Raw genomic sequence first — 27406 nt, 5'->3', positions numbered from 1 at the left:
AGGGTAAACACAGCGTTGTTGGGGTGGAGGTTTGTCACTCTAGAGAAAGAGAGACACGGATAAGGAATAGGGTAATGTGTAAAAGATGCCTATATAATTCAGTTTCAATTAGAGATATTCATAATTTGAAGACTTTGAAGACACAAACCAACCAATATGAGCACAAAAATGGATGTTTCTTTGGGGATGATAATGGTAACATTTAACATCAGATTCCATATGTTAGAGCTACTAAGAATGTTAATTAATTCTAGGTGACATTAAAACGTATGGTGGGTGGAGATCTTGGAAAATCATAACCAACAATCTTCACTCGTGAGCTACATCAAAGGCATTGCTTGTCTCCAACTGTTTTGACTTACCAAGCAAGTTAAAATAGTTGTAAAATCTACTATTTCTTTTGATGTGTAAGCATAGATTGGCTAATTTTTACTCAATACTAAACAAAAATTCTAAGCTTCAAGAATAAATAGGAAAGACAAGTCCTCACATAGGTATACTTTGGGGAAAATATGCTCTCTTTGGGGGTTTGATATTTCCAGTTATCTTAATTCCTTCTTGCAAGGTCAATAATTTCAAAGTGTGAAGCTATCAACCTGTGAACTGGGGCATATCCATGACCTTAAACTAAGCACAGCACTTAAACTCATTCATGTCCAAGGTTTAGAAATCACTTTTCAAGAAAAAATAATTGACAAGTTTACAGACATATGAGTCACACACACACACACACACACACACACACACACACTAGTGAGAAAGGCAAATAACTACAGCTACAACTCTGAAACCACACAAATGATGGGAAAGAAACAACTCAGGATAAACAAGTACCCTGTTTTCATGGGGGATGCCATGAAACAGCTTTAAACATAAATACATAATGGGTTTTAGAAATGGCATAATCTTTTAAGAACTATTTTTTAAACTATAACAAGACTTGTTAGCTGGAAACAGGCTGGGGTGGATTTGAACCACTTTACTCTTGAGTGGAACAAGCGTAAGAAACACTTGTTTACATATGCCCCAACCACGCCTGGGTGGCGCAGTCGGTTGAGCGTCCGACTTCAGCCAGGTCACGATCTCGCGGTCCGTGAGTTCGAGCCCCGCGTCGGGCTCTGGGCTGATGGCTCAGAGCCTGGAGCCTGTTTCTGATTCTGTGTCTCCCTCTCTCTCTGCCCCTCCCCCATTCATGCTCTGTCTCTCTCTGTCCCAAAAATAAATAAACGTTGAAAAAAAAAAATTCTTTAAATATGCCCCAACCAAAGACTAGATATTGGAATCATGCATCAAAACTCATATCTTGTAAGGAATTTCACATAGATGAAAATGTTGATGTAAACGTACATGGAATATATAGTACTGCGTAACTAAATTGGCAAATACTGTCTTGTTTATCTTAACAATAGCCCAGCGTCACACATTATTACTGCTTTACCAGAGAAGAAAACTGACCATTACAAAGATTGTTACTTTCTTCATATCACAAATCAAGGACTTGGTATGACAACGGAATTAGAAATATAAAAAGAAAATATCCCCTAAAGAAGGCTATTGCTTCCTTTAATACAAATAATTTTTCACAAGCCAAAAAAGATAACTATTAATATTAAATAAGAAAACCAGGATTGTTATGCCAAATTGAAGAAGTTTATTAGAGAAATGGAGAAAAATATTCAGTATGAAAATCAAAAGACAGGAACCATGACAGCCTCATCCGGATGAAACACTACACAGGAGCTCAGAGGATAATTTTCACATTCTTCTACTTTTCACGGGTTATATTCAAGAAAGGAAGGACTCGTCGTTCAGACGTAGAGAGAACCAGAGTTCAACTCTTCAGAAAAGTGGTGTCTAAAACCTGTGATGTAGGATAATCAGCACCCAACAGTGTGAGGCTCAGAATTGGTGAATCCCACGTCCAGGCGTAGAGGGTAAGAGTCCCCCACGGTGCCCTCGTTACCAGTAGCCACAGCCAGAGCCACAGCCATAGCAGGAGCCATAGCCACAGCCCAGGCCTCTGTAACCACAGCCTCCATAGCCACAGCCTCTGTAGCCACAGCCTTTGTAGCCAGAGCTTCCATAGCCGCAGACTCCATAGCCGCAGCCTCCATAGCCACAGCCTCCGTAGCCGCAGCCTCCATAGCCACAGCCTCCGTAGCCACAGCCTCCATAGCCACAGCCTCTGTAGCCACAGCCTCCGTAGCCGCAGCCTCCATAGCCGCAGCCTCCGTAGCCGCAGCCTCCATAAGAGTTTCCGTAGTAGCTTCCACACATGGTGTTGGCTGTTGAGGTTGTGCTTGGGTAGAGAAGGCGAGGAGAAGTGTCACTTCACTGTGAACATTTCTTCCTGCAGAGACCTTTTATATGCTCTCGATGTGGGTGTCACCCACTACATGTGTCATGTCGTTGGCTAATTTTATGACTAATTGGGTTAGTTTGTTGTTCTTCAAACATAAGATAAAGCTTCAGAGGTATTACGGTGATTTGCTTTGTCCGGACGTCATGTATCCAGTTTAGAACTTGAATGCGGGGAGGCACTCAGTCACATCTACACAGTCCTACCCCAAATTAGACCTTCACTTTAACCTCCTATAATCATCCTTTATTTCAAGAAAGAATACATTTGCTATGGTCTTGGCCCCCAAATAATTATATTATTGTAAAACATTTCACAGAGAATAGCATTTCTTTTCATTAATGAGTTTTTCTTCTCTTTTGATCCAAATAATTAATTTCTTCAGGGATTTAGTGGCTTTTTCTATATTGAAAACATAATGCATCTCTCATGCTCATAATGTTGATAATAATTTAACTCATTAAAATTTCAAGGGAAACAGGTCTGAACAAAATATCTTCTACTTTTGCACTTATACCAATGAGTTTTATTCTCATTTATGTCCAGCTTCTATTGAAGGACAAGACAATGCAAGTTATTCTGGTGGAATCCAATTTTTACATTTCTTTTTTTTTGTCCTAATTACATATGCTATCATTAGTTACTATTCTAAGTAACTGTCCAATAAGCTTAGCATCATGCATTTTTGTTAATAAATTTAGACAGAGAACTGTTTCTTTCTCAAAACAGTATGCTTTGTGACCCGACATGCTGAGCCCTCTTGTATAACCTTTGAATTATAACTATCTTCATTCAAATAGTGTGATAGCTCATCTTAAAGTGATGCCAAAGAAAAGTGGGGAGGGGGAGTTTTATGTTAGAGTTAAAAAATGCACTGCTGTGTATTTGAGAAAAATGCATGTGGGAAGGCAATATTATCTATGTAGTCACATTGATTTCTGATATTGGGTTATAGTTCTTAGGCAAAATGCCATTTTATCTATTCTCTCAAGTAATGTTAGGCAGGGTTTGTAGAATGGAATTGGGGATGCTTTATATCACCATGAAGATGGTTCAAGAAGTTAGACACCTTCTGCATTTTAATCAACTCTCTCTGGAGATCATTAGAATAATGACACAGAGTTGCCCAAATTATTCAATTTGTCTTACGTGGTAACTATTTCAAATGAGTAAAAAAAAAAAAAATAGCCTCTTAAACAAAAAGTTGTTTCATTCTAATGATCACAACAACACATTCATCACATTCAGTGATCATGTTTTTGAATGTACTTTCCAGGTGCATTTCTTGGTAGGTGCATTTTTTGTAAAGTGCCACATTATTGTGACATTTTAGTCACTATCGGCTGGACCAACATATAGGTGTAGGACATCTTCACCACATGACATTCAAATTTCCCACGTAGTAAATAGCAATAAACTCAATTCTCAGAGTTCAGAGCCTTAGCAAACAATTATTTTTTAAGAAAAAATAGTGGAAATAGCATGATTTTTATTGTTCTTCAAAGATACTTACACTCTTAAAACATTGCCTAAATTTGGTAAACATGAATTGCATCAGTTAATTAAAAAATTTAAAAAAAAACTATAATTAAGGTTTTTGTATTTTATTTAAAGGATATCGAATACATTGCATTTTGTACAAATGATATCTGTAATAACATTTGCTAGACATTTATCTCTCTAGAATTTACTTCCTAAAATTAATGTGGTTCTCCTGAAAAATTAAGTTATTCTCTCTGATAATAGCAATGAAAGCTTCGCACTTGCTTTTTCTTTTTTTCTATCTTTTCTGGTGTGTTGTCCTAAATATACTCCATTCTCAATATATTCTATTATCATAAATTAGTACTCTTCCGAGTAATCCCCATTTCTATATCTTGCCTCATAACAAAACTTCACAACTGTATTTCCATGGCAGTGTTCTGAGAACCTTTATCGCTCTGGTCCTGTGTTTTGATGTTTCATCTCCAATATGCTTCTGAGACTGCTCTTACTGAGGTCATCAAGACCGCAGTCCTGCCAAATCTAGAGGTCAAGTCTTTATTTTACTCAGCCTCTGAGCAGCGTTCAGATTCACCAACTTCTGTCTTCATTCCTGAAAGGCTCTCCAACCTTCACCTTCAACCTACCAGGCACACTTGGTTTAATCCCAACCTCAGTAACTGCTTCTTCTAAGTGTCCTGTCTTTTTACGTCTCAGATTTTACCCTCAAATGTGAGAAGGTCTCGCTAGGTATTTGCCCCACTTATGGTCTCTGGTCTCTACCCAAACTCTTGTTAGATGGATCACTTTGTATACATTCTCTTCTCCAATCAGTCTCTATGTATATTTCCAATCTCATTGCAGGTGTATTATATATAATATTTCATATACTTCTAATCTTAATATATAAATGTATATATCCTCATAGATTAATCATCATTAGAAATTTAACATGACAAAATTAAGCTGATGATTATTTATACTACCCAGACTTTTTCATTCTTTCCTGTTATGTCTCAAGGCATGCGTAGCACAGATCAGATCATGGCCCTCCTTGATGGTAATCCTTCAGTGTCTACTACCCACATTAGGATGGCTTGAGTACCTACCAGGCATGCAGTTAAATTTGAATTTCAATATTTATTTGCTACACCTAGCAACCCCGAAGCTTAGCAAATACAGCCGACATGACCCTGCATCTCAGAGCCTTGACTACATCTATGAGCTCATATGATTCCTCTCCATTATAATATATAGATCACAGTGGTTTCTCAGCTCTTCAAATGGCCCTAGCTTCTTTCCACCTTAAAGTCTCTGCCTTTGATCCCTTGAAGTAACATCGAGAATGGCTTATCTTTCTCTTGCTTCTTTCAGTGAAGCTTTCCATGACCAGTCTGAAGTAATCCTTCACCAATAACTCTTGAAGTTTTCTTTAGCTCATCTTGATTTATTATTTACATAGACTCGTCACTATCAGAAGTTATCTCATTCACTCCCTTAATCTTTGTCCGTCTTGAATTTTCTGCCCCTACTTAGTCTAGAACATAAGTTCTGTAACAATAGCATCCTTGTCTGTCCTGTTCATTGCCCCATCCCAGTGCTCATAATAATGCCTAGTATATAGTTCGTTCTTAATAAAATTTGACAAGTGAATTAGTAAATGGCCAAGTCAATAAAATGAAAGATTATTTTTACTTTTTAACTTCATATTTTGGAATAACTTTAGACCTATAGAAAGTTGCCAAAATAGTACAGAAAACTCTTATATGCCCAACACTCAATGCTCTATAATGTTAACATCTTTCATAACCATGGTATATTTATCAAACTAAAGAAATTAACTTTGAACAATACTTTAAACTGTAGATTTTACAGGTGCCTGTGTTAAGCATCTGATTTCAGCTCAGGTCATGATCTCACGGTTCATGGGTTGAACCCCTGTGTCGAGCTCTGTGCTGACAGCTCAGAGCCTGGGACCTGCTTCAGATTCTGTGTCTCCCTCTCTCTCTGTCCCTCCCCAGCTCATTCTTTGCCTCTCTCTGTCTCTCAAAAATAAATAAACGTTAAAAAAATTAAAAATAAAATAAAATAAAATAAACTATAGATTTTGTTTCACCATTTTTTTCCACTAGTGTCCTTTTTATGTTTCAGAATCCAATTCACACTGCATTTAGTTGCAGGATCTTTTTAGTCTCTTTCAATTAGTGACAGTTCTCTGTCTTTCCTTGGCTTTCCTGGCCTTGACAGCTTGAAAGATTTGGGTGTTTTGTAGAAGAGTTTCCAATTTGGATTTGTCTGAATTTTTATCATACTTAGATTGAGGGTATACATTTTGAGCAAGGAAACCAGAAGAGATGTGTCTTTTCGGGGCAACATACCCAACAGTGCATGACATCAATAAACCACTTGAGAGTTTCTGGCATCCTTTAAAACTCAAATTTCTAATAAAATAAGTCCCTTCTTTTCTATATATTTAGGGGTAATTGGGTCAGACTTCAAGGTCACTGTCTGGTTTGGGGTCATGTATATAATTATAGATTACATGTACATGTGAAGTAAAAACCAAAGCTAATAATATTACTCCCCCCAAAAAAAGATAAAACACTTAGTCATTCAATGTTTACAAGTGAATCCTGGCACTATGTCTCCTCTCCCACAATTTTTCCATCTTTCTCTCCCCCTTTGAAACTGTCCTTTTGTTCCCAAGACAGAAAATATTCAGGTGTAAGGAGAATATTTTTACATAAAACTAGGGTTTTACACAGGTAGAATCTGCATAGGTTGTATGATGGCATGGTAGCAATAACATAGTCTAAATTTGGAATCTGGAATAAACAAGTCACCAAAGTAGAAGAATCTCTCATCAAAGGCACATGATTTCATTATAGGCATCCTGACACACAGTAAAGTTGTCTTAAATATATTGGTCATGAGAAATTCTTGAGATGGTTTTAATACCAACTAGTTTGAAACATGAATCCAACAGTGCCTGTGGTTTGCCCCACATACCACTCAGTTCGTTTGTAAGGTTCTGGGTATATTATAAATTTAAAGCTCTAGAAACTGACTCTGTTCTTCTGAGCCTTCTTCTCACAGATGAGCTTCTACAGCAACTACTATGATGGCCTGAGCTATGGCCATGGAGGCCTGGGAAATGGCTACTACAGTGGCTATGGATATGCCTCTTATCGTCCATGCTGCTATGAAAGATTCTGGTCTTCTGGATTCTTCTCAGAAATCTAGATTGTTGATCTTTATAGATCATAACCCTGTGAGGCACTATGTGTATCCCCTCCATTATTTATAATAACAGTATTATGGGCTATTCAAACAATGACAACCAAATCTTGTCCTATAAGAACCACATCAGGACTTCTTTGATCTATTATCTAGAGTTTCTAACAATTTAAAACAAAAACAAAAAGCCTCAATGTTGTGTTATTCTTACATGATTAAATATAAGCAACCTTAACAATTCCATTTGAAAAAATATCCAAATTCATTTTTCACTGAAAGTAATCTTATTTTACAAATGCACAGCATACACTATACACGTGTGTTTATATATATATATATATTGCTGTATGTGTGAAAGAAAGAGAGACAGTTTGCTCGCCCTTTGGCAATGTATAGTTGATAATATGGATGTGTTAAGCCTGATCGCTGTATTCAACCAGCACTTTGGCAAAATGTGTTTTCATGGGCAGATCCAAAGGCTACTGTAATATACCTTGGTCTTATCAAAGCCTCATCTTCAGTATCTCCAGTGTTTGGCTAAAATCATTGGTAAAAACAGTGCCCCCTTACTTAATGCTTCATTCAATTTCATTGTTTCTTGATACTCAGCAGTTGAATTTGTGGTTCTGGGCAACTGTAACTGTTTTCCTCTAAATTATATAGGATGCCTGTTTCTTGTCACTCACCGACAAAATATATTCTCAAACTCAATCTATGCATGGTGGTTACACAGGTAGCTATTCTGCCTGCGATTCCAATGTGGGCATAGAGTGAACACAGAATTTAAGTCTGCTTCCCTAAATTTTTCACAGAGGTTGATATTTGCCTGCCTTCAAGCCAATGACCTTTTATTGTTCATAACAAAGCAGTAATTCGGGTAGGCCAAATTCACGAAACGCAACTTTGACCCAACTATAGGCTGGAAAGTGCAGCATTGAGCCTTCTAGTTTGGTTCGTGTTCAGCAAATAACACTTCTTCATTTACCCCATTTATTATTAATGTTAATGATGATGTCAATAATGGTAAAGTATAACATAACAATATCTTCTAAACATTTAATGACTATGTTAGAATTTGGGGCCTTTACAACTAATTTAAGATTCATACAAAATTACTTCCTGAATGGCTATTAAAGTATGAAGCTGGAAAAACTCTTAACCAGCAACAAAATGCATGTTTCCTGAAGGCATCCAGAGGATGTCTGTTTATCCTCCATCAATTGAAAACAGACAACACATAATTGTACCACTCTGACATCTACAAACATTGACAGGCAGTGAAACTAGAGGGAGAAACACTAAGGTAAGTCCCTTTCTAATAAGTTTGGCTTTGGTCCTGCCATAGTGGGCAGAAGTCTTAAAAGGCAGGTCAACAGAGGTCCCTGTCTTAAAGCAGTCGAAAAGGTCAGAGTGGAAGCCATGTGGAAGCTATGGCTTTTGACTCAATCCCACACACTTAAAAAGTGGCCATCAGCTATCAGGCCCTCTTCAGATATATTACACGCTTAAAAAAATTCAAGTCTTTCTGAAATTATCCCAAGGACACAAAACAGATGAAGAAACATTCATTCAAAAAAATCAACATAATCTAGGTTTAGTGAGAGTCTTTTTTTTTTTTCAACGTTTATTTATTTTTTTGGAGACAGAGAGAGACAGAGCATGAACAAGGGAGAGACAGAGAAAGAGGGAGACACAGAATCGGAAACAGGCTCCAGGCTCTGAGCCATCAGCCCAGAGCCTGACACGGGGCTCGAACTCCCGGACCGTGAGATCGTGACCTGGCTGAAGTCAGACGCTTAACTGACTGCGCCACCCAGGCGCCCCTTAGTGAGAGTCTTGATCTACTTAAGCTACAATCTGCTCCTTCTGTTTCTTCTCCTCCAGGTTAATATGGCAGAAGGTCAACACTGGGCAGAGGAGGCCATAAAAATAGTACCCCCTCTTTGTTGTCAAAGGCTACAGTATCTCTCCTGTGTAGGCAGGCCATTAGTATATCTCATGATCTCTTGTTCTATGTTGCAATGACTAAGTTGCAAGTGAACTTGGCCAAGAGGTAGGTGGTTCCCTTCATCTACCCATTCCTACCTGTAGTGCCAAGCTCTACCCATCACCCAACAAGCTAACAGCCATAAGTCCCTATCTTGCTTTCCATCACACCATTCATAGGAAGGAGGTTTCATGACAGGACGGGTACCTCAAACCTAAAAACCTAGAGGCTACTGCCCAAGCCCAGTGACTACTAGTAATGCAGATGTGTCTCTATGAGAGAATAAGCAAACAACTGTTTCTATCTCCAGTTCTGGAGTAGTTGCTCAGATATTTTGCACAGAGCAGGAGGCAAGCCATAAAAACAAAGAGCTCTGGGGTGCCTGGGTGGCTCAGTTAGTTAAGTGTCCAACTTTGGCTCAGGTCATGATCTCACAGTTCGTAGGTTTGAGCTCCATGTCGGGCTCTGTGTGGACAGCTCAGAGTCTGGATCCTGCTTCGGATTCTGTGTCTCTGTCTCTCTCTGTCCTCTCCCCCGCTCACGTTCTGTCTCTCTCTCTCTTTCTCAAAAATAAATTTAAAAACATTAAAAATAAATAAAAATAAATGAAAAATAAAACAGAGAGCTCTGAACACTTCTTCAAATGAATTAGTTTATTTAGAATAGTGTGTAGGAAATTCAAACTTAAGGGTATGCTTCAAACAATAGAGATTTTGATGATAAACAATTAAGAGGAAGTTGATTGCTCTAAGACAACAAGCTAAACCATAAGCTGGCTAGTTTACCAGAGAGAACCAGGAGGAAAGATGGCTAAGAGCCCTCCTGGGTGCAGGGCAAACCTTAAAGACTAGCCTAAAAAACAAACAAGCAAACAAACAAACAACAACAAAACAAAGACAAAAACTATATACATATTCTCACTGCTGGGTGAAGAATTCTATATATGAAAAACTCTTTTGACTGATTGTGTTCTTCAGATCATCTGTCTCTTGGGTTATTTTCTGCATACTAGTTCTATCAGTTTGTCAGAAGGGAGTTGAAAATATCCAAGTGTAATTGTAAATTTCTCTATTTCTATTTTCAACTGGATCACATTTTGTTCATATGTTTTGATACTGTTGTTTGGTGTATACTTAGAATTATTATTTTTCCTGGTGGATTAATCCTCATAAGATATGTAATAGTTCTCTTTGTCTCTGGTAATGTTCTTTGATGTGAGGTCTATTTTATCTGGTCTTAATGTGGCCACTCCTGCTTTAGTTTGTTAACAATTATAGAGCCTAACTTTTTCCATCCTTTTACTTTCAGCCTACCTATGTCAATGAATTTGAAGTCAGTTTCTTATGAACAGAATATAGGTAGGTCATGTTGGATTTTTTTAATGCACTTTTCCAATCTCTGTCTTTTGGCTGTTGTATTTAGACCACGTGCATTCAATCAAATTGTTGATATGTTAGCAATTAAGTCTGCCACTTTATTATTTGTTTTCTATTTGTTTCTTCTAATTCTTGTTACTCTGATTATTTTTCTTGCCTTCTATGTTATTTTTTAACATTTTATAGCATTACATCTTAATTTTTTTGGTTTTTTTAATTTAAATTTTAGTTAGTTAATATACAGTTACATATTGGTTGCAGGAGTAGAATTCAGTGTTGCATACAACAAACACCCAGTGCTCATGACAAGTGTCCTACTTCGTAGCCATCACCCATCTAGCCCATCAACCACTGACCTACCTCCATCAACCCATAATTTGTTCTCTATCGTTAAAAGTCTCTTGTGGTTTATTTCTATCTCTCCTCTTTCCCGCCCCTTCCCATATGGTCATCTGCTTTGTTTCTTAAATTCCACATATTAATGAAATCATATGGTGTTTTTCTTTCTCTAATTGACTTATTTTTCTTATTATAATACATTCTAGCTCCATCCATGTCATTACAAATGACAAGATTTCATTCTTTTTGATGGATGAGTAATATTCCATTATATATGTATATAATGTGGGATGTAGTATATACATACTACATCTTCTTTAACCATTCATCAGTCGATGGACATTTGGGCTCTCTCCATAGTTTGGCTATTGTTGATAAACTACTATAGACATTAAGGTGGATGTACTTCTTTGAATCTGTATTTTTGTATCCTTTGGATAATCCCTAATAGTGCAATTCCTGGATCATAGGGTAGTTCTATTTTTAGTTTCTTGAGGAACTTCCATACTGTTCTCCAGAGTGGGTGCACCCCTTTTCATTCCCACCAACAGAGCAAGAGTGTTCTCCTTTCTCCTCATCCTCACCATCACCTGTTGTTTCTTGTGTTGTTAATTTTAGCCATTCTGACAGGTGTGAAGTAGGATCTCATTGTGGTTTTGATTTGTATTTCCCTGATGATGAGTGATGTTGAGCATCTTTTCATGTCTGTTAGCCACTGGATGTCTTATTTGGAAAGGTGTCTGTTCATGTTTTCTTCCCATTTTTTAACTGGGTTATTTGTTTTTTGAGAGTTGAGTTTGATAAGTTCTTTATAGATTTTGGATACTAATCTTTTATTAGGTATGCCATTTGCAAATATCATCTCCCATTCCATAGGCTATCTTTTAGTTTTATTGCTTGGTTCCCTCACTGTTCAGAACCTTTTTATCTTGATGTCAACATGATGTTATCATATTTACTTTTTATTTTCCTTGCCTTCAGCAATGTGTCTAGTAAGAAGTTGCTCCAGCCAAGGTCAAAGAAGTTGCCGCCTCTAGAATTTTGATGGCTTCCTGTTTCATATTTAGATCTTTCATCCATTTTGAATTTATTTTTATGTATGCTATAGAAAGTGGTCCAGTTGCATTGTTCTGCTTGTCACCATCCAATTTTCCCAACACCATTTGTTAAAGAGACTGTTTTTTTCCCATTGGATATTCTTTACTGCTTTGTCAAAGATTAGTCGACCATACATTTGTGGGTCCATTTCTGGGTTTTCTATTCTGTTCCATTGATCCATGTGTCTGTTTTTGTGCCAGTACAGTATTGTCTTGATGACTACAGTTTTGTAATGTAGCTTTAAATCCAGAATTGTGATGCCTCCAGTTTTGTTTTTCTTTTTCAGGATTGCTTTGGCTATTCAGGGTCTTTGGTGGTTCCATACAAATTTTAGGATTGTTTGTTCTAGCTCTGTGAAAATGCTGGTGGTATTTTGATAGGGATTGCATTGAATTTGTAGATTGTTTTGGATAGTATAGACATTTTAACAGTGTTTGTTCTTCCAATCCATGAGCATGGAATGTTTTTCCATTTCTTTTTGTGCTCTTCCATTTCTTTCATAAGTGCTCTATAGTTTTCAGAGTATAGATCTTTTACCTCTTTAGTTAGGTGTATTCCTAGGTATCTTACTGTTTTAAGTGCAGTTGTATCTGTATTCCTTGATTTGTTTTTCTGCTGCTTCATTACTGGTATATACAAATCCAACAGGGGTGCCTGAGTGGCTCAGTCAATTAAGCTTCTGACTTTGGCTCAGGTCTTCTTTAATTTCTTGGTTAACTCATTCGTTCTTTAATAGGATGTTCTTTAACTTCCATGTATTTGAGGGCTTTCCAAATTTTGTCTTGTGGTTCACTTCAAGTTTCATAGCATTGTGATCTGAAAATATGCATGGTATGACTTCAATCTTTTTGTACTTGTTGAGAGCTGATTTATGACCCAATATGTGATCTATTCTGGAGAATGTTCTAGTGCACTCAAAAGGAAAGTGTATTCTGCTTCCTTAGAATGAAAAGTTCTGAATATATGTTGAGTCCATCTGGTCCACCGTGTCATTCAAATCCATTGCTTCCTTGTTGATTTTCTGCTTAGATGATCTATCCATTGTTGTAATGGGGTGTTAAAGTCCCCTACTATTATTCTATTATTATCAGTAAGTTTCTCTATGTTTGTAATTAATTGTATCATGTATTTGGGTGCTTTCAAGTTGGGAGCATAAATATTTACAACTGTTAGATCTTCTTTGTCACAGACCATGAGTCTGGAGTTCTTTCTTGTCCAGCAAGAGAGCAGATGCAGAAATGAAAATGAGGAAGGCTAATGTCTGGGAGAAGACAAGGATCCCAAACAGGGATTTTGTCTTCATGTTCATTGATCTCTCAAGATCTTCTACACATGGTAAATGTGAAGAAAACAATCAGATAGTAATCATTAACTTCTGTGTGTAAGAAGCAAAGGTCTGGCGGGCGGGGGGGGCAAGTGGAGTTTGAAGTTGGGATCAAAGTATACAGGTGCCAGATGGAAAGTAGTCTCTTGCAGATAATATGCCAGCTACTCTTGACTCCATCATAATACCTCACTAACTAACTCTGGGAAATTTTGCCCTGTGGCAGCGGCTTCCCACCCTAAGCTTTTTTTCTACTTAATGATTAACTTTGGGTGCTTTTGCCCTGTGGTGGTGGCTTTCTGCCCAAAGCTTTTTTTAACCCTTTTATGTACGTATAAGGAATTCTTGAACCAATTTCCCCAAACTTCTTGATGGATAGATCCTTTAATTAGGATGTAGTGTCTTTCTTCATCTCTTGTTACAGTCTTTGTTTTAAAATATAATTTGTCTGATATAAGTATGGCTACTCCAGCTTTCTGTTTATGTCCTAGGTCTAAAATGAGTCTCTTGTAGGCCACATATAGATGGATATTGTTTTGGGATTTTTTTTTTTATACATTCCAATACCCTATGTTTTTGATTGGAACATTCACAGTTGATTATTGAAAAATATGAATTTAGTGCCATTGTGTTACCTATAGAGTTCGTGTTTCTGATGATGTTCTCTGATCCTTTCTAGTCTTTGTTGCTTTTGGTGTTTTGTTTTGTTTTCCTCCACTTATAGAGTCCCCCTTAAAATTTCCCATAGGGCTGGTTTAGTGGTAACAAGCTCCTTTAGTTTTTGTTTGTCTGGGAAACTCTTTGTCTCTCCTTCTATTTTGAATGACAGCCTTGTTGTAGAGAGTATTCTTGGCTGCATATTTTTATCCACTCAACACGTTGAATATATTGTGGAACTCCATTCTGGCCTTTCAAGTTTCTGTGGACAGATCTGCTGCAAACCTGATCTGTCTTCTCTTGTAGGTTAAGGACTTTTTTTCATTTGCTGCTTTCAGGATTCTTTCCTTGTTTGTGTATTTTGGGAATTTGAATTTTTTTTAACGATTATTTATTTTTGAGAGAGAGAGAGACAGAGAGAGAGAGAGACAGCACATGAGTGGGGGAGGGGCAAAGAGGGAGACACAGAATCCAAAGCAGTTCCAGGCTCTGGGCTATCAGCCCAGAGCCCGGCATGGGGCTCGAACCCACAAGCTGTGGGTGAACCCACTGAGCCACCCAGAAGCCCCAGTATTTTGTGAATTTGACTATGATATGCCTTGGTGATGGCCAGCTTGAGTTGAATTTGATGAGAGTGCTTTGTGTTTCTTGGATTTTGATGTCTGTGTCCTTCCTCAGATTAGGAAAGTTTCAGCTATAATTTTGTCACATAAATATTCTGCTCTTTTTCTCTTGCTTCATCTTCTGGGACTCCTATGCTATGAATGTTACTACATTTTGGGGTGCCTGGGTGGCTCAGCTGATTAAGTGGCCAACTTCAGCTCAGGTCATGATATTGTGGTTCATGAGTTTGAACCCCACATCAGGTTCTGTGCTGACACGCTGGAGCCTGGAGCCTCACATTCTTCAGATTCTGTGTCCCTCTCTCTCTGCCCCTCCCCCACTCATACTCTGTCTCTCTCTTTCTCTCAAAAATAAACATTTTTTTAAAAAAAGAATGTTATTACATTTTAATAAATTGCTGATTTCCATAAGTCTGCCTTAGTGAGCCTTGACCTTTGTTTCCCTCTTCTTTTCAGCTTCATTATTTCCCATAATTCTATATTCTATATTGCTAATTTGTTCCTTTGCCTTGTCCATCCTTGTTTTTATCACCTCTATTTGTGTTTGCATCTTGGTTATAGCATTGTTAACTTCAGCCTGACTAGATTTTTGTTCTTTTTTCTCTGCAGAAAGAGATTCTTTTGTGTCTTCTACACTTTTTTCAAGCCCAGATAATATCCTTATAATCATTGTTTTAAATTCTAGTTAAGACATCTTACTTATATCTTCATTGATTAAATGCCTCGCTGCCTATTCTCCCTGTTCTGTAGTTTGAGGTGAATTCCTCTGTCTTGTCATTTTGGATGAAGAAACACAATAATGATAATAATAATAATAAAATGAAATTAAAATTTTAATATTTTAAAAAATCAAATAAAGGAAGCTTGATCTTATGCATATTTTGGTCTGATTTTTAAGAGAAGCTTGATAGAAAAAAGAGAAAAGAGACAAAAAGAGAAAAAAAATTAAAAAACTAAAAAGCAAAAAAAATAGTAAAATAAAATAAAACAATTTGCTATTTCTCCATCCAATAAACAAAAGAAAAGAAAAACAACAGCAACAGCATAAAAACAGAAGCAACAACAACAACAAAATGAATAAACATAAATAACTAAATGGAATTAAATCCAGTTTCCCCAGAGCTGAAATTTTGTAGAACTCTATGGTCAGTGGACTAAGCAGGTGGAAGGGATTTGTGCTGGTCTCCTGGGGGAGGGACCTGCTGCTCTGATTCTCAGGCCAACTTCTCCTACTGGAGATGTGCCTGGAGGGCACAGCACAGTAATGGCTCCATTCTCCACTTGGTGGCACTGTTTAGTTCACTGGGGTCTATCAGTGTTGATGGGCTAATGTTAAAATGGCTTCATCTGGTCTTCAGAGCAGGGAGTTTGTGCCTTCACAGATGCACAGTCATCCTTCCTTTATCCCCCACTTCCATCAGCTCCCCACCTTCCCCCTGTGTCCAAGCTGTCTGCCCACCAGGTGGTACCTCTCTCCAGAAGTTTAAGTGCAGCGGTGTTTCAAAACCCACACTTCAGCGACCCCTGAGGTTCAGACCCACAACATCTGGGGAACCGTCTCACCGTGCTGTGGCTGGTGTCAGCTTGTCCCAGGAAACAGTCATGCCACTGCATAGCCACAGCAGCTTAGAGTTTATGATAAATCACTACACACACCGGCACCAGGATTTGCTGCCCTCAGCTAGACTCTTTCTTTCTATACTGGTGAACATGAGTCTACGGTCATACCACCCTGAACGCGCCGGATCCCGTCTATACTGGTGAACGTGGCAGCTTAATGAAGTCCAGTGGGTCTTTTGCCCACAGAAGCAACTGCATCACCTCTACCAAATGCACTCCCAGCAGGGTACCTGCTTCTCCCCAGTCCACCCAGGGAATCCTCAGACCACACTGCCCACTCCCTGGGCTCTGCTCTGCTTTCTCTCCAGAGCACCACCAGGGGCTGACCTCTGAAACTTCAGACTCTGTGCTCTGCTGTTTATAAAAATCTAGTGGTATTAAAACCTGCTCCTTTTTTCTCTGTCAATGGTTTTAGGGAACAGTTTTCTTGTGTAGTCTCCTATGTAGGTCTCCCAGCTGCTTTCAGAGGGAACGCTTTCTTGTGCAAACTTGATGAACTGCTCTCCCTCTCCCTCTTTCTCCTCTTGGTAAGAAGGGCACTGTCCCCTCTCCAGCACTATGGCTCTTCTCTCCTCCAGTTCACCTCTCCACACTAGGTACCTGCCTGCCCAGTTTTATCCCTCAAATTATGCAGGCTATTCTGTTAATCCTTAGATCAATTTCCTAGGTGTTCAAAATGGTTTGATGTTGATCTAGCTGTGTTTGAGTGAGGAGACAAACCCAGGGTCTCCTTACTACTGTGTCATCTTAACTCCCCTCTCCTCTCATCTTAACTTATGGTATTATTGAACGTATATATTTGCATAGTTTTTTTTTTAATGCTTCCTCTGGGTATTACTGTATGCACATGTAACTTATAACAGTGTACTGGTATATCAATATTTATGGGCACAAGTGAAGTGTTGGGCATTTCCTTTGATTAGATTCCTTCATCATGTCTACTTTTAATATTATTGCTTATAGTGTTATAATTTTTATTTCCATCACCAACTATGATTTCTAAAAGTCATGAGGAAGAGATTGGTCTATTGGATATACTCATATTTCTGTTTTTTCCATTGTGCCTTCTTGATGGTTCAAGATCCCCTCCTTTAGCATTTCCTTTTTGTTTGAAGAACTTTTTGAAGTCAATCTTTAAATGTAGGTTTACTAACGACAAATTATTTATTTTCTCCTGAGGATGTTTTTATTTCCCCTTCATTTTTTTAATGTTTACTTATTTATTTTGAGAGAGAGAGAGAGGAAGAGAGTACAAGCAGGGCAGGGTCAGAGAGAGGAGAGAATCCCAGGTGGACTCTGTGTTGGCAGCCCAGAACCAGCTGAGCCAAAATCAAGAGTGGGATGCTTCAGTTCATGGGTTCGAGCCCCACATCAGGCTCTGTGCTGACAGCTCGGAGCCTGGATCCTGCTGCAGATTCTGCGTCTCCCTCTCTCTCTGCCCCTCCCCCTCCTTCTCTCTCAAAAATAAAAAAATAAACATTAAAAAAAGAGTGGGACGCTTAACCAACTGAGCCACCCAGGGACCCTACCCTTCATTCTTCAAAATAGTTTTGCAAGATGTAAAATACATTGACAGTTCTTTTTTTCCCAGCATTTGAAAAATACTATGCTGTTTTTTATTACTCCATCCTTTCAGATGACAAATCAACTGTTATTCAAATTGCTGTTATTTAGATAATGTGTTGTGTGTCTGGTGATTTTCAAGATTTTTTTCTTTGTCTTTACTTTTCAAAATTGTAATTTTGGTGCATTTTGGTATTAATTTATTTTGCTTGATCTAAACATTCTCATTGACAGGTCCTAATTGGAAACAGAGAACATTAATATAAAATTATTAATTATAAATATAAGCTATTAAAATAGTATATTTTAATGATAAAGAAAGCTTACTCAAGGCTTTTAGGCAATCAAATAATTTACATAGAATAAATAATTCGGCTATTAGTCAGAATTTTCAAGAGCTGCATTCAAAAAGAGACAGAAGAGAATCATTTAAAGACTAATAAAAACAAGCATTAACTAAAGACTTTATATCTAAGGAAGCTGTTATTCATATAACAATGTATTAGAACAACAGTTTTCAGCATAGAAGAAATTAGGAAATTCTTCACCCACAAGCCTATACTGAGTAGCAAAACATTGAAGACATAGAGATATATAGATGTGTGTGTGTGTGTGTGTATACATGTCTGTGTGTATACGTATATACATATGTGTGACTATGTGCATGTGCAGTGATATATATTTAGTGTAACATACAGCCAAATCAAAACAAAGACTAGACTTGAAGATTATAATATATTAATTAATAATATATAATTTATATATTAATTATACAGAATTATATTAATAATATATAAATATGTTATATAAATGTGTTGTGATGACAAACTAGTAATAATCCAACTAAAAGACAAGGGAGTAGCAGAAGAGGTAAAGAGGAAAATAAATGAAGCTGATGTTGTATAGACAACAGGGCAAGTTACGAATATGAATATAACTAGTATATATATATGTCAGATATATATGAATATATATGTGTCAGATAATAAAAGGTTGAATAAGCAAAAGGGAAACTAAGCACATTAAAATTGTTATGGATACAAAGAGACCCAAATAACCACTAGAAAAACCACAACCATCCAAATACCATTTTTATAATTTATTAAAGTGTATTGAATTATGAAACATATCCATCATATCAACATATATGAATTGGCTTCATTTACCTATTAAAGAAAACATTTTAAATTTGGCTCATGAAACAAAACACGTATATATGTGCTCTACATATACATCTAAAACAAAATATTCAGGAATACAAAAATAAAGACATATACGAAGGTATCTGGGCAAAATGTCACAAGAAAATATAACAATCCTGATATCAACCAAATAGAATTCAGGCCAAAAAGCATGAACTGCGACAAAGAGGGGAGCTTTCTCATGCAAATACAAAACCAACCACAAGAAATGTCTTACACTTCTCAAGATGCATATGAAGGTACAGATATATGATGCCAAGACATAGATAGTAACATATTAGTAATAGGTGACTTTAAAGCAGCACTTTCAGAACAAGACAAAGTGGAAAAAATAAGTTAAAAAAAGCAAAGACTTAAACAATGTGATCAATAAGGTAGCTTTTATGGTTACATATTAACCTTTATATACTAGTAACAGACATGAATCATCTTCTCAAGCTCCCACAAAACATCCACAAAAATTTATTATGTATTTACAGAAAGCATTAATAAGTTTTGTAAAGTAGAAATACTAGAAAAAAATACTCTCTGATGTCTGACAATAAAACTAATAATTGTTAACAAAACCAAAGAACAGAAAGCCCTTTAAAAATAAAATCAAGCTGTAAAAAAAAAAAAAAAATACCCGTTTACATGGAAAATATAAAGCCTTCTGTCAAAAAATTCTTGGGTGAGAGAGGTCATACAAGTGAAATTACAGATTTTAAAATAATTAAAATGATGAAAATGGTCCATAACAGGGCCTATGAGAAATATTTAAAGCAGTGTTTTAAAAAGATTATAGCATGAAGACTTTCATCAGTAAAAATGAAATAAAATAAATTCATATTTCATACTATGCTTTAAAACACTTATAAAGGAAACTTTTAAAAGCAAAAAAGCACAAAGATAGAAATAATAAATAGAAACGTAGACATTAATGAGGTAGGGAATCACAAAAAAAAAGGTGATTTATAACGAGCCAAAATGCTGTTATTTGAGAGAATTAACAGACCTTGCTAATTTGATGAAGAAAAAAAAGAGAGACAGAAACCATATAAAAAATAAATAACATGAAGGAACATTAAAACAGAAGAAATTTTAAACATCATATGAGGCAGGCAACTTTTAAGAGCTCTATGTATATAATAAATTTGAAAACCTAGATGAAATAGATCATCTCTTAGGAAAATACAGATTACTAAAATGGATGCCATTAGATTTATAAATCAAAAGCAGACCAATTTCTTTAGAATAAAGAAAATCATTAACAAAATACTTCACAAAATAGCCAAGACACAGACGATTTCTCAGAATTCTACCAAATTCAAGGATGAGATGATCTTATTATCTTAGTTGTTGAAGAACACTGAAAATGAAGGACAACTTGTTAATTCCTATTATAAAGGATGAATAATATTGAGTCTGTGGTACACAGACTCTCCACATGCCCCCTTGATTCCTGCCTCCTGATGAAAATGCCCTGGGATGACCTCCTCCCTGTGAGTGTGAGGGAGACCTGTGACTTGCTTTGTAACCAATAAAATATGGCAAATTTAATAGTTATGTGTAAGTGATTATGTTACATGAGATTATGGCATTCATCTGGCTGGAGTCTTTCTTCTTCCTTGCTGGCTTTGAGAAAACAAGCAACCATGTTGGAAATTTACTTGGCAAGGAACCATGGGCAACCTTTTCCAACTGAAGGTGACTGCCAGCGGAGGGTTTGCAAGGGACCCTGGCCAACAGCCAGCAAGAAAATGAGCCTTTCATTCCTACAACTCCAATGAACTGAGATCTGCCAACAATAACATGAGTCTGGAAATGAATCCATCCCAGCTAAGCCTCAGATGTGACCACAGTCCTATCCAACATCTGGAATTGGAATCTCATGAGACCCTGAAGCTTCTCAGCCTACATGGGAAACAGAGATTTTATCTAAATATTATGGCCCACCATGCATTCCAAATAGTTTTACAATTTATTACCAGCTTGGGATGTAATAGATCGTTAAACTATTCCTTAGGTTATGTCTCTCATACCTTTAAAATGGATACCTTGAGGGATGCCTGGGTGGCTCAGTCAGTTAAACCTCCACCCTTGACTCCGGTCATGATCTCACAGTTCACAAGTTCACAAAATAAATAAACATTAAAAAATAATAAAAAAAAAATAAAATGGATAACTTTAAAAAATGTGTGCCTATTAAAAAAAATTTTTTAATGTTTATTTTTGAGAGAGAGCGTGCTCGCTTCGGCAGCACATATACTAAAATTTTTGAGACAGAGAGTGCAAGCAGGGGAGGGGCAGAGAGAGAGGGAGACACAGAATCTGAAGCAGGCTCTAGCTCTGAGCTATCGGCACCGAGCCTGATGCGGGGCCCGCACTTAAACTGTGAGATCATGACCTGAGCCAAAGTTGGAGGCTTAACTGAGAGAACCACCCAGGCATCCCTTAAAATAGTACCTTTGAGATGGAAGATTAAAAGTAGAGAAGCATACAGCAACAATGTTCATTTGATTTATGGAACACGAATATAAAAGTTTGGGGAAATTAATTTTTTATTTATTATGTACTATATGCCAGGCAATGCTTAACCTAATATGTAAGTAGTACTTGATTTACTGCTACCTGTTACCCAGCATAAGAGATAGCATTCCCTCAGTAGCAGAGGAGGAGGAAACTGAACTTTACAAAAACTTTTCTAAGACGACTGACCTAAAGATAAAAAAAATACCTCCCAAAGAAAGCAGTTGTTAGCTTTCTTGAAAACAGAAAACAAAACAAAACAAAAGTTGTAATACTGGGCATTAAATGACCAACATCAAAACCAGGACTGCCATTTGGATTGAACAAGTTTATTAGGTCACAGAAACGAACTCCAGCATGGACATCATCAAGGCAGTCGCTGTGACACCATCATCCAGATGAGGGCGGAACTGTGGGGTCACAGGTGAATTTCACCATCTTCCACTCCACGAGGTAAATCCAGGAATGTGTAGGTTAGGCTGTAGGCAGCAACAGACCTACTAGACTTTCATCCTGCAGGATATCGTCACCCAAGGGAAAGGCTCAGAACGTGTGGGGCTCAGAATTGGTGAATCCCACGTCCAGGTGTAGAGGGTGAGAGTCTCCCACGGTGCCCTCATTACTAGTAGCCACAGCCAGAGCCACAGCCATGGAGAGAGTGGGAGCGATATCCATAGCCACAGCCATAGCAGGAGCCATAGCCACAGCCCAGGCCTCCGTAGCCACAGCCTCCATAGCCGCAGCCTCCATAGCCGCAGCCTCCATAGCCACTGCCTCCATAGCCGCAGCCTCCATAGCCGCAGCCTCCATAGCCGCAGCCTCCATAGCCACAGCCTCCATAGCCGCAGCCTCCGTAAGAGTTTCCGTAGTAGCTTCCACACATGGTGTTGGCTGTTGAGGTTGTGCTTGGGTAGAGAAGGAGAGAAGTGTCACTTCACTGTGGACGATTCCCCTACAGAGGGCCTTTTATATGCCCTCAGTGTGAGTGGGACCCACCACACAAGTCAGGCCACTGGATAATTTGCAAGACCTCTCTGAGTAATTTGTTCACTCCTGGTTTTAGGGTATGGCTTCAGGGGTAATGAAGACATTTGCTGTAACAACAGCCACAACCTGAATCATTTGTGAATCATTAATAAGAATCAATTGTCTCATCTTCAAAACCTTACTTACACAAGACCTTCAAATTAGCAATTTGTAACCAGCCTTTATGATAAGAAACAACATTTGTAGTAAACATTCTGGGCTCCAAACAACCAATTTTTTTACCCTTTTTTGGCTGACATCCAACAGGCCATAATAATCTACCTTCATTTGAGATTCTCCATCTCTTCTGTTCCAAACTCATTTTTTTTTTCCTCTTTAGGGATTTTCCATATTTTCACATGAGAGATGGTTTACTAGGAAAAGCCAAAAGGTATCACTCAATTTCATGAGACCATCGACAAAAAGCCAACAGTTTGAAATTCGGGACCACCAGTCCCGGGAAGACCGGGCTTTTCTTTTTCACTTACATTAATATTTCCTTTTATGATTCATTTTTAAAACATCAATTTTTTTCACGGTTTCAAATTTATGTCCGCATCTATAGCCAAAAAACAGAAATGAGATTTTATTTAATTTATAAAATTGCATTTTCATGAAAGAGTTTTCTTTAAAATCCAACACATTTGTAATGTTTGTGTTTTGACTCAAAGGTGAATATAGGCATTTCTTTCTTTAAAATAACAATACTGGCAGAGATATCTTTCACGGTGCTAATAGCGTTTCAACAACAAGCAATGACGTCTTGGTAAAATATCTTGGATTATGAGAAACGTTAATACGTTTCTAATGCCCAGTGTTTTTTAATGCAATGAGACTCTGAGCTTACTGCAATAATTAAGAGAAATAGCTCTCTGAACTTGTGTTCTTAGTAAGATTAATTCATAAGAGTCAGTAGAGCATAATAGAGAAGAATGAAACTTCTGAAATCAGCTCTCTGGGTTCAAATCTTACCCCTATCACTTATAGCTTTGTGACTTTAACAGTAGGCTCCGCTTGTATGTGGGATGGTAACAGTAACACCTACCCCACGAGACAATTTTGAAGAGTCAAATTAGCTAGTGTGTGTCAAGCACTTACAACACTGTCTGGCACGTAGTAGGTACTAGAATATCCTTTGCTCTTATTATCATTTATTTCATCCCCAAACTGCTTTCCTGGCTATAAGCTTTAGTGGAGAGCGGATGAGTTGAACAAGAGCGGTCAGACATACTTAAGTCCTCATGTAGGGGTCTTGGGTCATTGCAAAGGAAAAAGAAACCCCTACATGAAGGCTCTGCATCTAAAAGTAGAGAAAGGGGCACCTGGGTGGCTCAGTCAGTTAAGCGTCCGACTTCAGCTCTGGTTATGATCTCATGGTTCATCGGTTTGAGCCCCACACAGCCTGGAGCCTGCTTTGGATTCTGTGTCTCCCTCTCTCTCTGCCCCTTCTCTACTCAAGCTCTGTATCTCTCTCTCTCTCTCTCTCTCTCTCTCTCTCTGTTTCTCTCTCTCAAAAGTAGGTAAACATTGAAAAAAATTAATAAAATAAAATAAAATAAAAGTAGAGAAAGGCACACTCCGATTTTCCTGAGAAGGAGCAAGTCCCATGAGTGACCCAAGAAACACAACACCAGCAGGTAGAGAATACACTTGGTGCCTACCGGATGGATTTGAGTGCAGGCTCATGATTTTCCCTCGCACAGCGAAAAACTTTTCTGGCTGTAAAGCCACAAAGATGTAGCACTGGATGGCAGGTAATGGATTGACCAGAGGAGTTTTTTGGTTAATGGCAATGGAAACTGACAACCTGCATTATGCAGACACAGATGTCAGCGCAGGACAGATGAAGGCATTCCCTTTCAATCAAAAGCATACCTCTGCACAATAAAGTCAACCTCAAGAGGGGCAGGAGAGGTGCAGGTTTTAATTCAAGTGAGCTTTCATTCTGAAGACTAGAATGTCGTTGAATTTTGTTGTTGGCCTGGAAGGGACAAGAAGAAATGTTGTGCCGTCAGGTGGAAATGGCAATCCAAGATAGAATTTGGTAAAATGTGAAAACAAAACATAGGGGTACACTTGTGAAGATTGATCTTATAAAAATGTCACCTGGGTTATGCATTTCAAATAAAATGAGTTGTTTTAACTGAAAAGACGTATTGGGCAATATTATATATCTCATACTTTAAATAAAATTTACCCCTTAGCACTTGTGTTTTTCCAAAGCTAAACTGAGTAGCTTTTTCATCTGCAACAGGCAGATGAACTTGAGGTTGTTATTAATAAGCCCAAAACGATTGGAATCAATTAAAGTCTGCACAATTTTTGTGATTTCATAGAACTCCATTATGGAATTTAAATTTGAGCCCTCAGTGAGAGAGGGCTTTAAAACCAAGTCAGACATCTGTCATTCAATGCACATGATCTGACCGAAAACCTTGACACAACAGCAGAGCAATTTGGGTTCTGAAGGCTTCACGCTGCCTAACGAAATGAGAGTTTTGCAGTTGGTGTTGTTCGTAGTTAATGCAAAATAATTTGCAACACGCGCAACTTTGCCTGTGACTTGCCTCACCTCCTACGGAGGAAATATAAAACACCTCATGGAAACAGTGACATTCGAACTCAGGGAAGTATCTTCCTCTTCTACGCCATCCTCCCTGACACCATGACCTACGACAGCAACTGCTATGGGGGCTATGGCCGTGGCTACGGCTGTGGCTGTCACGGGTACGGTGGCTACGGATATGGAGGCTGCAGCCCATCCTGCTATGGTAGATATTGGTCATATGGATTGTACTGAAAAATTCTAGAACCCCTGGACTCACAAGACGTGTCCTCCTGCGAAACATGGATTCCGCTTCTGGTCGTATTCATCCCATGCTATCTCTTCAAAGTAGCAAAATCCTCAATCCAGGCTATGGTGAAAGAAAGGTGTCGTCTTTCTCTGGCTCCATCATGCAAGCTCATACAGAGTATCTTTTAAAATGCAACAAAAGTTTTCTTCTTGATCTCTAAGTACATCTTTCAGTAAATTGAATCTTTTTTGCAAAGATGCTGTCACATTTCTTTATTTTCACTGTCATTATTGCCCATGGATGATTACAAGATAAAAATGTGTGTGTGGTTACTATCCCAGGTTGACACTACTTTCCTCCATCTGTTTTTTTTCTATCTTTTTTTTTTTTTGGTCCCTTTAAATATCTTCCATTCTATTTAAAGCTGAGCCTCCATGTGACACGGTTGGTTGCTTCCCCCTCAATAAATTTGGCTTCTCTTTAATTTGCAGGCAAAATAGTTCAAAACACACCTGAAGTCTGGTAGCTGCATGAGGCTGGCGGGCTGCCCTGGTTTCCCCAGGACCCAGAGGAACACACCCACTCATTAAGTGGTGCTTCTGTGAGTTTTCCAGGCGTCTGATTTCTAGTGGCTTCATCACAAGAAAGCTTCTCAGGTGCCTGATGTCATTTGTATAGAACTCATGCCCAGCCTGAAAGTGGACCTAGGGAGTGTTGGACCAGCCCTGAGAACCTGGCTGTCTTTAGTAAATTTCTTTATGTGAGATCATTCCGATTACGAAGTCCATTTCATATATCCACTCGGTCTCTCATTCGTTCAATACTCTGTGTTTAAAGGATGCCAGGCATGCCGCTGTGTTGGAAAGAGAGCATTTTGTAGATGGTCATTTGAGATGGTTTCCGTTGTCATGTTACTGAATTTTATATGGATGTACCATCGATTACACATTGATATCTATGTAATATTAAAATATGGAAGTGGAATATTCTAGTGTTTTAAAATTTTTCCCAAATGAAGAATTGAAGTGTGTTTTCACCCTATGTATATAAAACTAAAGATTCTCAACATTAATTTGTAAAAACAAACTGCTGAAATTAAGAAGGATATAGATTAGCCAAATTTCAAGAATAAAGTATATAACTAAATAATAGGATACAGATTGATTCCAAAAAAAAAAAAAAAGATTTGGTGAACATAACAAATATTACCTTTTTTCCAATAATTAAATTATTAAATTATTAAATTATTAAATTAAAATAAACTGAATTTAGAGCCAAAACTTCAAATCTGTGTATTACAAAATCTTAAAAATTTTTCTAACATGTTAAGGCAGAGCCTATCAAAATGTGCGTTCTTACTGTTATAAATAATGTTGCATGTTTCTTTAAGATTATTTATTTATTTTGAGAGAGGGAAGGCACGTGTGCAAGCAGGAGAGAGGCAGAGAGAGAAGGAGAGGGAGAATCCCAAGCAGGCTCATGCTCTCAGTGTAAAGCTGGACACGGATCTCAAACTCACAAACCACGAAATCATGACCTGAGCTGAAATCAAGGGTTGACTGCTTAACCTTACCAGCCACCCAGGTGCCCCAATTTTGTATGTTTTAATATTCAATGATTATTTAATAGTAATGAATGCGTGTAACATATTGTAAGTAAATTCTTATCTTCAAATGCTGGATGCAGCCTGCAAATATTTACTGGTATAGTTTTCTTTTTTTAAGTTTGAAGAACACTGGGGTGTCTGGGTGGCTCAGTCTGTTAAGTGTCTGACTTCAGTTCAGGTCATGGCCTCACGGTACATGGGTTCAAGCCCTGTGCCAGACTTTGTGCTGACAGCTCAGAGCCTGGGGCCTGTTTTGGATTCTGTGTCTACCCCTTTCTCTCTGCTCCTCCCTGACTCGTGCTCTGTCTCTCTGTCTCAAAAATAAATAAACGTGAATTTTTTTTTTTTAAGTTTGAAGATCGCTGCTCTAGACCAGGGCTTATCAGACTGTGGTCTGTTGCCACTTGTGGGACCCAGAGACCCTTTCAAGGGGTTCATAAGCCCCCAAAGTATTTTCATAATATATATATTTACCTATTCCACTCTAATAACCCCATGAATATGCCCTAGAGTTTTCCAGATATATGCTTTGCATGACTCGCTGCCACAATAGACTGAATGACGAAGCAGATATGAGAAATCCACGGCCCATGTTTCTTCTGCC

The 27406-nt window shown here is 37.9% G+C and overlaps 2 protein-coding genes across 2 annotated transcripts; both read right to left on the bottom strand.

Moving 5' to 3' along the window:
* Positions 1-1628: 1628 nt before the first annotated feature.
* On the bottom strand, positions 1629-6982 carry LOC122492262 (keratin-associated protein 21-1-like). Its single transcript, XM_043595977.1, has 2 exons — positions 6936-6982; positions 1629-2329 (listed from the first exon to the last, which is right to left on the bottom strand). The coding sequence occupies exons 1-2, from the start codon at positions 6980-6982 to the stop codon at positions 1960-1962; spliced, it is 417 nt and encodes a 138-aa protein (XP_043451912.1). The 3' UTR covers positions 1629-1959.
* A 14701-nt stretch (positions 6983-21683) lies between these two features.
* LOC122492302 (keratin-associated protein 21-1-like) lies at positions 21684-22423 on the bottom strand. The gene has a single exon (XM_043596015.1). The coding sequence runs from the start codon at positions 22256-22258 to the stop codon at positions 21998-22000; it is 261 nt and encodes an 86-aa protein (XP_043451950.1). The 5' UTR covers positions 22259-22423; the 3' UTR covers positions 21684-21997.
* Between the last annotated feature and the right edge of the window lie 4983 nt (positions 22424-27406).

Source organism: Prionailurus bengalensis, chromosome C2, assembly GCF_016509475.1.
Source record: "Prionailurus bengalensis isolate Pbe53 chromosome C2, Fcat_Pben_1.1_paternal_pri, whole genome shotgun sequence".
Lineage (NCBI taxonomy): Eukaryota > Metazoa > Chordata > Mammalia > Carnivora > Felidae > Prionailurus > Prionailurus bengalensis.
This window is presented reverse-complemented; position numbering and strand designations above follow the sequence as displayed.